The 16,922-nt window shown below is 44.1% G+C and overlaps 1 protein-coding gene across 2 annotated transcripts; it reads right to left on the reverse strand.

Annotated features, from left to right (window-relative positions):
• Nucleotides 1–282: 282 nt before the first annotated feature.
• Nucleotides 283–16,615, reverse strand: tlcd4b (TLC domain containing 4b). 2 transcript variants are annotated; one of them, XM_070981661.1, is made up of 7 exons: nt 16,259–16,615; nt 12,543–12,695; nt 10,030–10,119; nt 6,043–6,101; nt 5,508–5,602; nt 5,314–5,387; nt 283–5,208 (listed from the first exon to the last, which is right to left on the reverse strand). In XM_070981661.1, exons 2-7 carry the CDS (start codon nt 12,686–12,688, stop codon nt 4,860–4,862), a joined length of 813 nt encoding a protein of 270 aa, XP_070837762.1. In that variant the 5' UTR covers nt 12,689–12,695; nt 16,259–16,615; the 3' UTR covers nt 283–4,859. The 2 variants fall into 2 exon arrangements, with proteins under 2 accessions (XP_070837762.1, XP_070837763.1); XM_070981662.1 differs by lacking the exon at nt 16,259–16,615 and adding an exon at nt 15,302–15,574 and having other exon boundaries at nt 2,549–5,208.
• Nucleotides 16,616–16,922: the final 307 nt, after the last annotated feature.

The raw sequence follows: 16,922 nt of genomic DNA on the forward strand, positions 1-16,922 counted from the left end.
TTTAAAATGTCTCATTCTGTGCTTCACCTTTGCTTATTTGTTGGATAAGTCCATCATTTACACACAGCTTAACAGAAAAGAAAAACATGGAGCAGTGGTGCCAGCTTCCAGTAGCTGCTCTTGGCTTGCCTGGGTGGAATTGTTATATTCCCATCCCACAGCTGACGGATGACTGGACCAGTTCAGTCTGGATGCTTTATGCTGAATACAGCAGGTCATTCCCATGCTGACAAAGTAAACTAAGTTGACATAATGAGGATAAATCAAAGAGCAGACAACTAGTTTCTTGTCTTCAACTTTATTGAAGAGCAACACTTTCAAGTAAGTCTCAGCTTTCAGCACTACAGTTACATGATCATTAGTAGTGGTCATTGTAGACGACAACAATCCGAGTCACAAGATAATGCTCAGACGAGGACCCGGAGGCCTGTGTGTAGTGTAGGCTGTTTCACATTAAAATCTCCAGAAAACAAAAAGACAATCATAAGAAGCAATTGCATTGCAATAAAAGACAAAATGAAAATAGACAAGGGAAAGAACATAAGCCACACTGGCAAGTCATTCAAAAGAAACAAAAAGAAGAAGTTTTTAGATTATCAGTTGGTATTTTTTCCAGTTACTCTTAAACATTATACAAATGTTGTCATCCTCGTCACACTGAAATTCAACTCATTCTACTTCATTGAACACCTAGGATTTAACTTGAAATCAAGTATTTCAGAAGAACAAAAATGGGGCAAAAATACTAGTTGTCTATGTACCACGTGTAACCTTGAGAAGTCCGGCAGAACACACTGCTGAAGTACCAGATTGTGATGCAGCTTTGTTATAAAGTCCCTAACATGACGTCCTGTCATCCCAATGAAGCCAAATATCACCAGAACAGAGGTTTAATTAGTACAGAGTGCATCTGTTTTCAGTACTGCATCACAGATATATACACAACTGTATATACCTTTATGCTATTCATATTTAAATACATTCATTTTATAATGAATGCTGGCCTCCCCAAAGAAACAAAGGCAATGTGGTTCTTCTAACCTGATACAATACACGTCATGGCCTTACAACAGCAGCCTCATCAAATTCATGAATCATTAATTCATCCTGTCGATTTTCAAACAGCCCCAGGTTGTGAGATACAGCACAAATATCAGGTCCGGAAAGAGATTCTGTAGAAAACCCTGACAAATACAAAAAAACTTTCATTCTGTCCAGTCCAGAGACAACCAGGCGACATGCTGTAATTCTTATATATGTAGTCTTTTGTGCATGAGACCTGCATCAGAGAGCAGTCTAGAGACTACAGTAGTCTCAGTCTAAACTCAACCAAAACCACAGGATGCTGCTAGAACAAGTGCATCGGCATCACTGCGCAGCCAGTCTCAGGAAATCTCCCACCGTGACTCAACGATTACAGTTTTATTCCACAACTATTCACAGCTTTGAGTTTAGGAGGCCAGAGAAAGGAGATGTTAGCCTTCCTGTCAACTATCTGTATATATTCGAGATATGTCAAAAATAGAGTTTGATTACCATTCTTATCACCTTGGACACTGTGAGCTCATCTTAATGCCACTAAATAACCCATCACAACATTCATAGAGACATTCCCCCGTATTCAGGAGAGCAACAAAACAGGCTCCCCGACAGGGATCAGCTTTGGATTATAATACTTGGCCGGATTAATCATTGTGCAGGCAATTATAAAAATATATACAGAGTACACATATGGAACACAGAGGAGATAATCACTGGATATTACATCAGAAAGGTCATGCTAATCCAAACCTGGCTGCATCGCATCCACCATTTGTGTAAAGGCACAAGATACTGTAGCCCCTCCTCTGTGGTGACAGACAGAAATACAGGAGATCGCTGAGTTATTGCTCCACAGGGAGTGTGCTTTATAGTTCCACAGTGAAAACACCACCAGGCCTTTTCTGACTATTACAACTATCTATCGGGCTAGAGATACAAAGACTTTGAAGGGCAACTCCATCAATTTCAATCAGCAGTCCGTTGACATGTCTTGTTTAGCACTACTGCGTATGTGAAAAAAGAGGGAGCTGTGGTAAGTCTGATCATTTTCCTCAAGTGACATAACATGAGTCAGCGTTTGTTGGGTCTGAACACTACAAGACTGAAAATGAAAGATGTCTGGCAGCGTGGAGTTAGAAGCGCGAAGTGAGAGTAAGAATTGAGCTTTCCAGACCTCTGCAGCCCGCTCCTCATCTCTGTTTGAGGTTAGCGGCTCGTGGCTACATTAGCTGCTGCTAGCTTAACACATCCAAATCTCCAACTGTCAGTGGGCAAGCTGTCAAGTTTGGACAAGGAAAAACAATACATGGAGTAAACAAACTGTGCATTTCCATCCACCTGTTTTTATGCATGATTTCAATTTGACTGAAATAAAACGTTCAAGTTATCTAATAAAAACAAGCTGTTCATCTCGATGTGCCAACTCCTCATATTAGCATAACGGTAGTGGATGGAAATGCACATGAATTCACATTCTCTTGCATTTTTCTTTTCTCTTTTTTTTTTACTTTAAGAACGTGCAGATTTGAATGGAAACCTGGCTAAAATCTCTGGGTCTGCCAAATCAATTGTGATCATTTAAAAAAAAAAAAAAACTGTCCATTGTGAGTCTTACAATGTTATAGGAGTGTAATGCTAAGTTGCTAAGTCGGTGGAGGACTCTTTTAAGCCAAAAAAAAAAAAACAATAAAAAAAAACAAACAAACATGCAACCCTGTCTTTTGTTAATTTCTCTTTGACTGACCAAAGCCAAATGTGAAACATCCTCTTGTATCTCTGTCTGTCATGCTATCAGCTATGCAGTTATTAGTGGCTGCTACCAGCAGACTGTACAATAGAAGAATCAATGAATTTGTAAAACCAAGTAACGCCAACTGGCATACAGAGGATGTGGCAATGATAGCGAGTTAGCCATACAGTATGCAAAAGGTACCTGCATAGCTACTGTATGTGTATATGCTGTACAGACATGCAGGGAGAGGAGAAAAATCAACAACACATGCATTCAGTATCTGAGAGGCAAAAACATTAACTTGGAAGACAAACCCCTTTTAAGCATTAGATTAATGCAATTAATATTTAGATGTTATTCATCTACCTTAACTATTCACTAAGGCATCACAGAAATATGTCAATCTTACCATGCTCTATAGTGATGACACAGTTTATACAGAAAGGAAACATGCAGATTGCCACAATGCTTTTAACAGTGACAGACTGGTAAATCAAAATTCATCAGATATTAGAAACTTGTGGAAAATGTCATATTGCTAGCGTTCCAATGGCAGATATTCTGCCAAAGGAAGAGCACCCTGTCAGTGTTTCAGAAGGGCAGCGAATGCACCGCATGCTATGAATGTGCAAACGTGAGGAATGGAGCAGAAAAAGTTCACGCTGTGTGAACCACTTCCCATTCCTCAGTTACGTTCTCACAGTCGCTGAGAACAAAAGGAAATAAGTGGAAGGATAAAAGCCTCCGGGGATGTTTCTCGAGAAAGATACACTGACTGGACAGTTCGGTGAGAACAGTGATGCTGCTCTGCTCACTGCATTTGCTGGGATAAGCTCTGAAGACAGTGAGAGCACGGGAGACGCAGAAGTCCCTCTGAATCAGTAATATCACCACAGATGAGGTTTTAAAAGCTAAAATGACTCTTTACAGTAGGAAGAAACGAAAACAAAGCGTTGATTATCTCGTGACTAAGGGATCGACAAATGTCTTTGTAAGGCAGGGGGGAGAGGTAGAACAAAACCGAATGTTCAGGCTGGATGGTGGAATATCCAGTGAGGCAGAGGGTTGCTATGGATGAAATATGAAATAAACATGTCACTGTAACTGCTCATGATTTCAAGCTGTGTAAGATCAGAGAATAAGGAGGGCAAAATACAGCACCGTGATGCCAACACGATGAACACACAATGCAAAATTGTCCTATGAGAGCCTAAGGATGTTGGAGAGTGTGTCTTTCTCTCCCCTGCATGCATATTAGTACTAGTTTTTTTTAGTTTTTTATAATCCAAATTCTACAGAGGGTGGAGGGGCATGGCTGGTGATATAGGCAGGCGCCACTTATTACAAGGAGGCCACAGCAGGTGATACAGTAGAAGAGGCATTATGGTGTTTTTCTGTCTCTTTCTGTGAGGTCGGATGAGTTTAAGACAAGAGCCCTATAGATTTCACAAACACTGTATGGGTCTGATGTGAGAATTGTGGGCCACGTCTCAAGTGTGGACGGAATATGAACAACAGAAGAAGCCTCCAGTCATTAAGGAGCAATATTGAGCGAGAGATGGTTTTCTTCTGAAGGGGCTAAGCTCTGTTAGACTTCGAGATCTTAGTCCTCCACAATTATTGCTTTCCTGTCTTTCGCAGGCACTTCAGAGGATTGGGCTTTGGCTGAAGTTGAGCGTGAGAGGAGACTGAGGGGAGATGAGAGAGGAATGGCGGTCGGGACGAAAGAGGCGACTGACAGACGGAGTTAAAAGTGTGCTTGTGAGCTCTACCTTGTCGTCTACTGCCGAAAGCTATCACCCAGCAGGATACTCATCTGTCAGTGAAAACACGGAGGCTGCGAAGGCTGGTGCTTGAGTGAGTCAAAGAGCAGTGTCCTTGTCCCGTGTCGGGGTCAGAACCTGAGGACTCTTGGCCTGGTCCACGAGCTGACGAAGTGATCGAGGGCTGAGACTGGGGGATTGGAGGGTGGAGGTGGGCGGGATGCTGAGGCTATAGCAAAAGAGAGAGGCTGTGAGGTTCCCAGATGTCCAGTCTCCCTTCCCTGCTCATGTCTGTGTCTACATATCCTTCGCTCTACATCTCCTTAGTCTGTGTGGTTGTTGACATGCTTCCTGTCCGAGGAAGACAATGCCTCCGCTCCTTCCTTGACCTTTCGTCCTCCCCTCCCGGTCATGACTTTGTAGCAGCCGCGAGTGATCTTATACATCCAGACAGTGTTTAAGATATCCAGGGCGATGCAGGAGGTGATCCAGGCCACCTGGGCACCCAAGCCCAGCCGCTCAAAGTCTGGAGTGCCAAAGGTGGCGAATACACTGGCCCAGTAAGATGGCATGACGGCAATGCGCACCAGGAAGAACACCACCGCCATGGCAATGCCATTTAACACCACCAGCCTGTGTGAGCGGGGGTACTTTAATGCCTCAAAGAACCACCTGGAGGGAGAGGGTGATTAAGAAATGTCAGGTGAATATATGCAAGCCATATGGTAAAACAAAGGGTGACATGAGGGCGACTATTCACGAGTAGAGCTGACTCACCTTTGGTTCACAAACGGTGTGGACAACTCTGAGATGAGACGAAAGTTGGCAAAGTATGGAAGCACGCCACGTGTCTGCAATGACCACAGACACATAAGCAAAATCACACAAACAGATCATGATACAGGAATAATCCAGTGCTCAATTGCTACTCAAATATACACACTCAGGGTCTTGAGGAGTCATAAACTCACCAGCACATATCCATATGCATAGAGCGCCGCCAAGTGGTGACAGACAAAAAAGCTGTCCCCCATTGTGCTCCAGTTACATGCAAGCAGCACAAGATCTAGAGGACGGGATGACAGGCTGTTCAGAGAGCTGACAAACCGATACGTCTGTTTGACTAAGAGGGCGGTTATTTACACAACTGCCTTTAAAAGCACCACTGCTGAAAATGTAGAAAACATTTGTAGGAGACAATGAGCAACACATTTAAGGATGAAATGTTATATCAGTCAGTTATGCAGGGGTAGACCAAGATGTCCATGAACAGTGTTTTTTTTTTGTTTTTTTTTTTAAATCAATAAAATTGCATGTTCAAACATCAAAGTGCAGACTGTCAGATGTCCTTCATAGCTGTCAAGTCTGGCCTTCCTAACTACAATCAAGTAGCTTCAGATTATAGTCCCTTTCCTCTCTGTGTTTACACCATATACACTGACTGGCTGCCCTCATGGACGGTGTGCTAGAAGACGACCAACTGAAGTAAAAATAAAAGTTGCTCACCGTAAAGGAGGTAACCACAGGTTATGGCTACATTTAGTTTGACGAGACCGGGGTCACCCCTGTGGAACAGCAAAGAACACACTGTAAAGGTATCTTCAACACAGCTGTAACACTCCAACCTTCAACAACCTTCAAGATAAACAAGGCAGGACTGAGGGAGGGGAGCTACTTACTATTCCAGAAAAATCTAAAGCACTCACACCGTGTTCCTCTGATTGATAATCTACTGCTGTAAAGAGAACATGATGCAGTTTTGCAAACTGATTAATGTAACTTAAAAACCATGAAGGTCATTCAAGGCTGATTGTCTAAATGATTGTCTAATGTTGATGAGTTTGCTGATAATCTTGTACATGTTTTGGCCTTGATTAAGAAGAACAGCATGCTGTTTGAACAACGTATTAGAATATCTTTCCTGTCTGTGAATAAACAGTGATCAGTAGTCCAGTTCATAGAGCCATGATGTGCTCTGTTGACCGTTAGGTGTCCTTGCAAATAACATCTGTTCAAAGTAACAATGACGGTGTCTCTGCTTCAACGGACATCCAATCCTGGTATCAGTCAAGAGTATCGTATAGCCAATGGCTGGCTGAACGCCTCTGTAACAGAACTCCACAACACACATACTGCATAAACATACACACTCAAAACCCCATGCACACACACCTGCTGTATGACGGCTCACCTTACTCTCCAGATGACCCTGGGCTTTTATCCTTTAACTTTTATCCTGCAAATTTCACTACGATTGTTCAGCACACTGTCGACTGGGTCCGTATGAGTTATATGAAAATATCCATACTGCAGTTGCATGCCTGCGTGACATGTACATAACTCAGTGTTGATCGTGACTTTCTCATCAGCACATTGTTAATGAAGCATTTCTTTCCAATGTCTGTTTCTAATGTCTGTTAGAGCACACTCCTGCTGTTAACTGATCAGCTGGATCACCTTACTGCTTCACTTAGACGGAAATGCAGCCAGCATATATGAGCTTGGACAACATCCAACCTAACTGATAGTGCGGTAGCCAGAGAGTCTGCAGGCTGCTGTCAGAGTCCAAAGGCCTCTTGATAATCACATCAGTGTGATCCAGCTTCAGTTAATTAAACGTACAGTGAGCCTACGCCATTCTCAAAGTATGGTTAACTGAATGGAATTTGTCTTAGAGAGAGATAGTGTGGAGCCTTTTACGCAGGAAGTGCTACAAAAGCTTTGACTCAGTGGAGCTAATGTAAGAACTGAAAAGGTTTTGCTCTCAAGTGGCACACACGAGTGTTTAAGGGAAATGGTCCAGGCCTGTCACTGGAGTCTGATTTTCTCAGCAGGGGGACAATTATAATAGCATATAAGAATTAAAATGCTTTAATGTGAACGAAATGCAAATGAAAATATGACAAAACCAAGAATAAAAATTAAAATCGGTTTAATTTTAATTTTATCAGCGTGAGTATTTTAACATGGAAATAGCAATTCAGCTTTCTCCAACAGCTCTGTCCTCGTCTGTATGCAGACTGTTAACGCTTTGCTTTAAGGCTGATTTACACTGTGCAATTTTAGGACAGAACAGACAAACAGGAAAACCCTGTAGAGCTGTGGAGCAGCAGATGGATCGTATGCTTTTACTATTTACGCTGTAGTGCTACAATTCACCACACACTCATCGCACAACCTGATGTGCCTCATATTGTCAAACACAGAAGACCAAGTTTTCATCAGACCCACCTCACACTGTGTGACATGCAATAAACATACAGGATCGTTGTCGTTGCGCAGTGTAAAAGGCGCCTTTAGAAAGGTGTTTGAAGCCATCAAATCATCCTGGTACAGCTCAGCGAGGATGGTGTTAACAGCTCTGGTGATATTTTCTCTTGTTTTCCAGGTCCTTTCATATGGCAATTGACACTGCAAAATTAGTTTTTTGCTGATGTCTGACAGCAGGACGTGTGAATTTTCTTCTGTAACATTTTTTGGGAATTGTTCACAAATGGAGCAAAACATGCAGCAATCTGCAGGAGTGTGTTATTCAAAGGACCATAGGTCACAAATGCACACTGCTGAATGAACGGGTAGCAATCAAATATCAAACTGAAACAAAGTCATTTTGTTGAGAGAGTTTGATAAATATGACTTATTGAATACTCTTAAAAACAAGCCTCTCAGAGAAAAATAAATGTTTAAGATAAGAACACAAAAACGTTCTTGCATGAGACCCAATGTCTTCGATGTCAACTTAGAAGATATCAAATGTGTTGATAAAATCTCTGAAAAATCTAAGGTTAAATGCTATATCTACACCAGGCTGACCTTCCCTCCACACCACCCTGAAATTTTCTCCCTGCACATGTAATGTTCAAATCCAGATAAGCCAATCAAAAAGATGGTGCTGAGGCCACGGTGACACGGTGCTTGTTAACTGAATGGATTATGATAACAGCCGGAGCCATGCTGCCAGCCAGAGCGACACACTGAAAGAGTCTGAGCGCTGCCTGAAAACAATAGTTTCTAACCATACGGCCACTCCAGCACTGTTGAGAGCAGCAGAGAGAACAATGCTGCTGTGTGGCTGGTCTTAATGATGCTGTAATACAATCAGATTGACTGGAGAATTTATGCTTGCACCACGGTCGTGTTGCAACTAGATGAGCTTTAAGGCATTAGAATAGTGCTGGGGAATGTTTAGGTGCTCGTGGGTGAAGGGGATAACAAACAGACATGGCAAGGCTCAAGCTGGAACACCAATATTATGCTAACAGAAACTATTCTAACAAAGAAATCACCTTTTCCTTGTGGGAGCTGAGTGAAATGATGTGACAGAAAACTAAAGTGCATCTCCTTAATGTACATAAGGACAATGAAGCTTGGGGAAGAGGGCTGATAAAAGCACCTGAACACTCAGCAGATGAAGACTGGTAGGCGGAGGAGAAGGGAGGGAGCCCCCAGCTTCAGTCTGCTTTCTCCTCCCTCTTGACCCCCTACCCCCACTTTCTTTTTTCTCCCCTTTTTCGCTCCATCAGCGATGCTGGCCAGGGCCGACACGGACACAATAAGAGCGAGGGAGGTGTGCTGCATTGATTCGACAGCCAGAGACGTGGAGTACAACAGACAGCTACAGGCAGGAGGAGGCTCATGGAGGGCTGCTGGTGTGTGTGTGGGGAGGGGGGGGGGTGACTAGGCTGCTGTTGTTTTGCTATGAAAAGGAGCCTTGTTGGTTGGATTCTAGTCTGTCTGCTGGAGAGCCAGAGGAAGCGAAACAGAGGGAAAAGGGAAAAAGAAAGAAGGCAGAGAGGGGCAGAAGGAAGGAAAGAGTGTTGTAAGAATATAAGGGAGAAGTGAGAGAGACAGACAGCTGAAATGTTTTAAAAGATGATTGAGATATTGGAAAGGAGAAAGAAATGGTGAGGGCAATTACCATTTCTCTTTTTCGAGATTCATTGATGCAAATAGCACAGTCAGCAGTGGCAGATAGGAGAGAGGCAGAGAGAAGACGGTAAAGACAATAATCAAAGGCTAAATCCACTGAATCTACAACTCTCTGGAGACTCCGCTGACACATTAGATCCATCCTCTGCCGTTCCCTCTTTCATTCTGAGGCAGGGAACGCCATCGTCATCTCTCCAAAGGTATTAACTACCAACCCTGTCGATCCTTCGCTACCACCCACCTCCCATCTTCAGCCCTTCATCTGTTTCCTCCTTCCCTTGTGAGCTAGACATGGCTGCCAGTCTGAAAAGGCAGATGTGACACGACAGGTTTCTCCTAAAAGAGCCCAAAGCATTCACGCTACTTTCTTTTTTCACCTGCCAAAATGACAAGGCGTGATGTTTCAGTATTTTTGCCTCTTCCATCATCCGTACTTGTGTGTTTATGGGAGTTTCTGGGATTGTATTTATTTGCATGTCACACATTCTCCTGCCTGACTTTATTATATTACAGTGTTGGTGGATATTTCACTTGTGAATTAGCTTTTCTTTCTGTTCCTCTTACCAGACGGGGTTGGCGTTGACCGCATCATCATACCATAGGATGTACAGACAAAACAACCCCACAATCAGGGCGTGCACAGTCGACACCAACCTGGGAATGGACACACAACATGAACAAGTAGTAAATATGATGACAGACTACGAGGGGTTTACAGTCAGGAATTGCAACAACAGGGGAAATCGGGGGTGCTAATGTCTCTGCTGTCTGCTCCTGCTTGCATACAGTATGTAATTACATCTGTTATCCCTGTGTCCACATGAGTGTAAGCTTCCTTTTTAATCAGGCCTGATACAACATAACCCTGACCTTTGGAGTGGTTATCTGGGCCACTGAAGAGATACTCCAGAGGTCCAGTGGCCCTTATCTCTCCTCTACCAGAATCACTGTTCCTCCTCTGTCACCATGCAGCCTCCAGGGTACAGTGGACCCTGTTTACAGGCCGCAGCTGCTGGCCTGAACCTTGGCCAAGACTGACTCTACAGATCAACTACTGTATGAGAGGATGAGTCCATTATTACTGCTGAATCAGACTTAAGTGTCTAAAAATGGAGCATCCATGGAGGAACTGGGCTACAGGAAGTTGGTAAAACAGTGTCAATATTGCTGTCTCGTTAACAGTCTCATAGCCACTCTTTGGTTCTTGTATTGAGAAGTTCCTATTTATATACGTAAAAACAAACGAAGGCAGAATTTAGGACAGACAACAGAGGAAAAAAAACAAGGCCGACAGATAAAGAAATTAACACCATTAACAACAGGCTTCTAGTTTATGCAGCGGTGGTCAATAATGGACATGTGATTCTGTGTTTTCTTTGTAAATGCTTTCTTTCTCCTCTCCATGCACTTAAGTCGTGGTTACATAAACAACTGACACACTGAGCTCTGGCCGTTATGCAACAGTAGGCCAATCTGAAGTGAACCACCAGTGCCCGGCCTTTGACTTGTTTTGGACTTTCTTTGGTCAGGACAACACATTCTTTCAAATATGGATGGAAAGGCGAACGCAAACTAGAGTTGTATGAAACAAGGATTATCTGTGAGTGCTGACAGACAGCAAAAGAGACAGCCAATAATAGCCAATAACATAGTAGTGAGTGAAAGATGTTATGTAACTACGAGTGACTGAACTCTGAACTTCACCCCGGAGGTTTCTGCTTAGAACTTGAAACTGCTCTGAGTTCCACCAGCTGTTCACATCACAGCTGTACTTTTGGGTTTCTGGAATTTCCCCTTGCGGGACAAATAAAGGTATATTGAATATTGATTTTTTCCACAGGCACTTTTAGCCGCACCGAGTCAAACTATGCCACATTCATTTGCGTTTCCTCAAAGCCAGCTGCTGTGACGTGAAATGGGCTTTGTCATGATTCACGGCCGATTTTGCCACTTGTTTAAATAGCCTCCACTGTTGGTGCCAGACATAGAAGATACTTCATCAGTTTCAATCATTCGATCTCTGTTTTTCAAGCAATTAGCGGTTAGACAGCCTGAAAATCCAGGATGAGAAGCAGCTGAATATCAAAACCGTTGCACAGTGCAGTGGTAAACAGCACTAAAGAGGGGGCTGATTTTAAATGTCTCCAACTCAAGGCAAGCGCATGATCAGTTAGAGACACCCCTTCAGGCAGGTAGCCCTGTTGTAATGTAAATGCAAATCCCTGCCGCGCTGGGTTGAGGCATTGAGTGAAACGAAGTCAAGCCACGCCAGCGAATGTGTATGGAAAAGGGCTCTTTGAGTGGAACGGAGATGAGTTGGCCTGAATCAAGGTCCACCCTGACACAGCTGCATCACAGAAACAGTAAATACAAAGGAATTAAGTGAAACAACAAAATGCCAGTAAGTGTGCTTTCACTCAAGTCTGTATTCCTGTGAGCATTTTCAGATACTGTATTGTATTTTGTTTTAGAGCTTCAACAACTTGATCCCCAAAAGACCAATGAGCACGCACAGCATCAGAGGTTTTTGTATTCAACATTACGGTCACATTTAGTGACCTTGACTCCCTAAAATCCAAATGGAGAAACAGCAAGCTTGGCTCTGTCTGCAGGCAACAAAATCTACCTACCAGCACCCCTAAAGCTCACTAGTTCATACTTTATATCTAATTTAAAAAAAAACAAAAACAAAAACAAAAACAAAAACAAAAAACAAAAAAGCAATTAATTGCATTGAGAGCAAGATATAATGTACTAATTACTGAGCTTTAGGTGCTGGTCAGTGGATTTTCTCGCCTGCAGACAGAGCCAGTATTTCCCTAAATGTCAAACTACAAACTGTCTAAATGTTTCTGGCTGGGTTGGCTGGTTATCTTAGTCATGCAACCAATCACACATAAAAACATGACAACCCTTGGCAGAGAGCTAAGATGAAAGATATGGTGAACTCGTATTAACAAAAAACAAAAACGTCCAGCTTTGGTTTCCACATGGTCCCTGCCAGAGCATTAACAGGTTAGACACATTTGAGAAAAGGTGTGCCTGCAGCAGGAGAGTAGTGGGTTCCTGTTACACACCTGGAGTTCCACTCTGTGAGCTTGGTGGAAGGCAGCCGTCCATAACCTGGTGTGATGGCAGAGGAGAGCCGCGGGCTGACCACCGAGAAGAGTAGCTGGAAACCCACGAAGCTGCCGGCTACCACGGTCAACTCTCTCGTCTCCATCACTCACCTAAACACACCAGGGGGGAGACAGAATGGGAGGGGTGGGGGCAGGATACAGAGAGGGTGACACACATGGAAAGGTTCAATCGATGACTGTCAGTCATCCTGGGCAATGCCAGAGGAGAAACTGAGGTGGCAGCGGTGGTGAGAGGGTGACGTGGCACCCTGTGTGGTTCATCCAGTCCACAAAGAAAAGAAGAAAGGGAAAGAGACAGGAGGGAAAAAATAGAAACTGAAGACATGGGCTGTCTAATGCAAGTGACATGAGAGCTTCAGACAAGCAGGGCAGTTCAAAGAGGGGAAGAGAAGATGAAAGGTGTAAGAGGGCACTAACGTTAAGGGCAACAGAGGGAAAAATATAGAGTGGCAAAAACAGAATAAAAAGTTATTGGGTGTCGTGAATAGAGCGCATAGCATAGCATTTAGATTTGGAATAACGGTCTGCATTATTATGCATATTTTGCAAGGGGATTACAGTGAGTTGTTTAGGACACACCAAAAACCCCTGAGAAGAAAACAAAAGCTGAGTGAGGAAAGAAAAGAGGATTGTTACAATGACCGGGTTCAGCTCATGAGGCGCTGAGTTGAACACGTTTTTAGGCTGTATGTTACTTCAACAACGCTCTTTATGTTGCCCAAATCGTTTGTATATTCTGTTTCCTTACTGCTGACACTCTGATTTATCTTACAGATGTAAGTGTTTTCAGTGCCTAATAGCCTAATTGCTGTTTAATGTTTTAATAGCTGAGGGAACAAAACTACCTCTGTATATCTTTGTTTTGCAGACAGGCATTTTGTACCTATGGACTGATGGGAGAGGCTGAAATTCACCAAGTAGTGGGTGGGATCCATCTTCTAAGATAGACCCAACTAGCCTCTGTAGCTGCCTAGTATGTAGGGATTCTGGGTTCAGCTGTGGCTCTCCAATCAGCCTACCAGCCTAGGAGCTGAAGTGGTGGACCAATACAAACTGAAATTAATGAGAACTAACAAACGCTGGACGTAGACATGCAAGCTACTGACTGCGACCACGTGCACATACATTGTGTACATACACTAACGGAAGAGAAGTGTTTACTTTGACTCAGGTCAACAAACTACAGGCCTGTCTTTTCAATTCATACACAATCAGTGGACATGGGTTGAAACAGCACCGTGTTTGCTAAAGCAGCAAAATCCATTTGTTCAAATGGTCTTTTTCAGGCACAATTTCATGAAAAAGGAGGTAATTCATCTTTGAGTGCACAAAGTCCTTTTTCCATTCACTGTAGATTGACCTTACAGCTTGGACTGAAATCTTATCGGTTTTCTGAGCTGCTTACATTGCAGAACAAAAAATTCTGACTCTGTCCTAAGCCAACGGATGTCTCACGGTCGGGTCGGAGCGTCAACAGCACATTGGCCTCATTCCCAGGACCAAGTACAGTAGTCCTCGCAATCTGTAGCCTAAACTTGGACTGAGAACTAGAGACTGTGACATCGCCAGCAGCTTGTAAGTGTTCCTCATTTCCATGTCTGTTTCGGTGCACACAAAAATCCTCTTTCAGCTTTGTTTCTCAGCTTCCACCTTTCCACCTATTACGACTGCAGTTACAGGAGAAGTGTCCATACACCTGCAACACCCAGGAAAAAACAGGAAATTAAAAAGTTCACAGGAAAGACTGGGTGCTGCAGTGAATCCTCATCCTGACTTCTTCTTTGCTCTTTGGTATCATCAGCTATTGCACAACATCCCGTGTCTATGCTAGTTTGGACTCTGTCCTGATAAATGCACCTGAATTCTGATGAAACCACAGAAATGATGCAATCCATTTAAAAACACTTATTCCTGGAGAGCTGAAAATTAGGATTGTGCAAGGTATAGATTACTATAAGACAAGGTAGAAACCTAGCTATACACACATACACACACACACACACACACACACACACACACACACACACACACACACACACACACACACACACACACACACACACACGTATGTATATAAATATTTGTGATGGCATTCTCTTTGCAAAGTAAATTAGGTAGTTTAGCCTCTGGGAAGCTCATGACACTTCAGGCATGTCGCCTACAGTAAGTTCTATTTTTACTCTAAAATGTCCCATGTCATGTGTGCATGCTGTTACATCAAACACAATGAAACAAAGTTCAGGAACAAACGACTGAAAAGAAGAAAGTACCACAAGACAAAGTGCCACAAGCAAAACCCATCAATTTAAATACTGCCATGAAGATTACAGCTTTGCTCAGAGCCACCAGGGGCAATCTTCAGAACAATTTTCCACTTGAGCTTGACAAACATCTGCAGAATAAACTTCAAAATGGATCAAAGCAGACAGGATGACAACTTCCAAGTACATGTTTCTAACAAATCAAAGCAGCTGTAAGAAGTGCAACTCCTATTCCTCTGAGCCTGCCAGTGCTCCATTCACCAGAATGAGGAAGAGGCATGTCCAACAGGGAAGCTGAGGCAGGCAACTGTGTCTTTTTGGTGGAGCCGCACCGCACTGAGAGCCTCTTATTGTCCCCAGAAGCAGCTATGCACATTCCTGGGCCACGCTGATCATATGCAGCATGTGCCTGAATAATTCATTGGCATTCTTCACCTGACAGGCTGGTTCACACTGCCCCATGGGAAGAAGCAGCATAACACAGCCTCCTCACTGCGGCTGACAGGCCGGACAGGAGAGGTGCTCCGGCGTCCACGTTTGACCTTGTTCCGCTGGACAATCCTGCTGCTGTCAGCAAACCATGACCCCGTGACATATCGACCAAACATAAATAATAGCGGTTCAATTTCCCCTGTTCCCCTGGAAATCTAAACCGGCCTCTGTCTCCCGCAATGCTACACAAGACCAGTGGGTTTGACTCGCTCTGTAGCTGCTCTAAAGGCACAATCCTTGGCCAGCCTGATCACACCAATCTGTGCTGGCAGGCTGGATCACGACATGAATACTGATACTTCACCGGTGATTCTTGTCGTTTTAAGCTCATGTTTGCATTTAGCATACAGAGGCTGACTAAGTGGACCCTCTCCTCTGCCATTTGAAGTGGTGTGCACCCTGCACAACAGCAACTGGCGTGGCCAGTCCACAGTAAAAGGTATTTGTACCAGGAATTGGCCACATCTCCATGAGAAGTCCTTTATGATCATGCTTTGCAGTCGGTGCATACGCACAGTGAAGCACTGCAGACAGTTAACTTAGTGGGAATGGCGAGCAGCGAGTCAGTGCCGTACCTATCGGCCACACCGTCACCAGGAAACCACAGTTTTACAATACAAACCAGGCAAGTGTTTAACGAGTTGTGACTAGCAGTCGCGCCCGGCGGCCAAGACGCAGCCCCGTGGTTTTCTGGAGCAAAGTTGTTGGCTCACACTGAAAGGACGGCTACGTACGCCGTTGTTGCTGCCGCCGCCACCGACAAGGCAACACAGGCACGGAGCTGTTGCAGTCCCAAGATTTGTACGGTCAAACGGGTCTAAACAGTGTCAGATAAACACACCTTGCTTTGGTCTACATTGTATTTTGCTGTGGTGGAAGTCGTAGAGGGAGCCGCGTTACCTGCTATCCGTCGCATAGGTCTGTGTAGGCGGATAAGCTCCCGTTTAGTCGCCGTCTTCTCCACTTTCTTATAACTTGACGTTAGCTAGCAAGTCGGCTAAAGCGATACAGCCCGCTGGCTCCGGCTGTGCGACCCCCGGAAAGAAAGAGACAAAAAAGAGCCTCCTCCGCTACGCCAACAACGCCGTGTCCCAACAACCATTACAGCCCGGACAAAAACGGCTTTTCTCGCAGCCTCATTTCCTCGCTGCCATGTGTTTCGACTTACGAGTGCGACAGGAAAGTTTTTTACTCGTTTTATTTTGGCGTTGACAGTAAGGACCAACCGGTGACGTTGGCACGTACCCACCCCCTCGTGCACACGCCCGCCCCCGGCTGAGGCTACACCCACGAGGAACAAAGGCCACATCACGTTACGACTGATGATAACTTGGAGCAGGAGAGACAGTGGAGGCGTGAACGCCACACCAGCATGGACACCATTAATATAAACAGCTTTTTAAGATTGCAGCTCGTCGGTGTCTAAGAAACTGGATGTACCTTTCTACTGTCCCGGGCATCCGGTGGTTTCCTTTCATTTAAAATCAATCCGCACTTCAGATGCATCACCAGATGACCACACAGCTGGAATATCTACCTTGTGAACTCTGGCCAGCACAAGCAA

This window comes from Chaetodon trifascialis, chromosome 15, assembly GCF_039877785.1.
Source record: "Chaetodon trifascialis isolate fChaTrf1 chromosome 15, fChaTrf1.hap1, whole genome shotgun sequence".
Taxonomy (NCBI): domain Eukaryota; kingdom Metazoa; phylum Chordata; class Actinopteri; order Chaetodontiformes; family Chaetodontidae; genus Chaetodon; species Chaetodon trifascialis.

Bases quoted from the DNA above. Each gene is read 5' to 3' on its own strand.
- tlcd4b (XM_070981661.1), bottom strand. From the start codon at position 12,688: ATGGAGACGAGAGAGTTGACCGTGGTAGCCGGCAGCTTCGTGGGTTTC. The intron at 10,120-12,542 runs GTGTGTAACAGG...GTCCATTCCCAG, and splicing joins CTCACAGAGTGGAACTCCAG to GTTGGTGTCGACTGTGCACG. The intron at 5,388-5,507 runs GTGAGTTTATGA...TGGTCATTGCAG, and splicing joins ATGCATATGGATATGTGCTG to ACACGTGGCGTGCTTCCATA.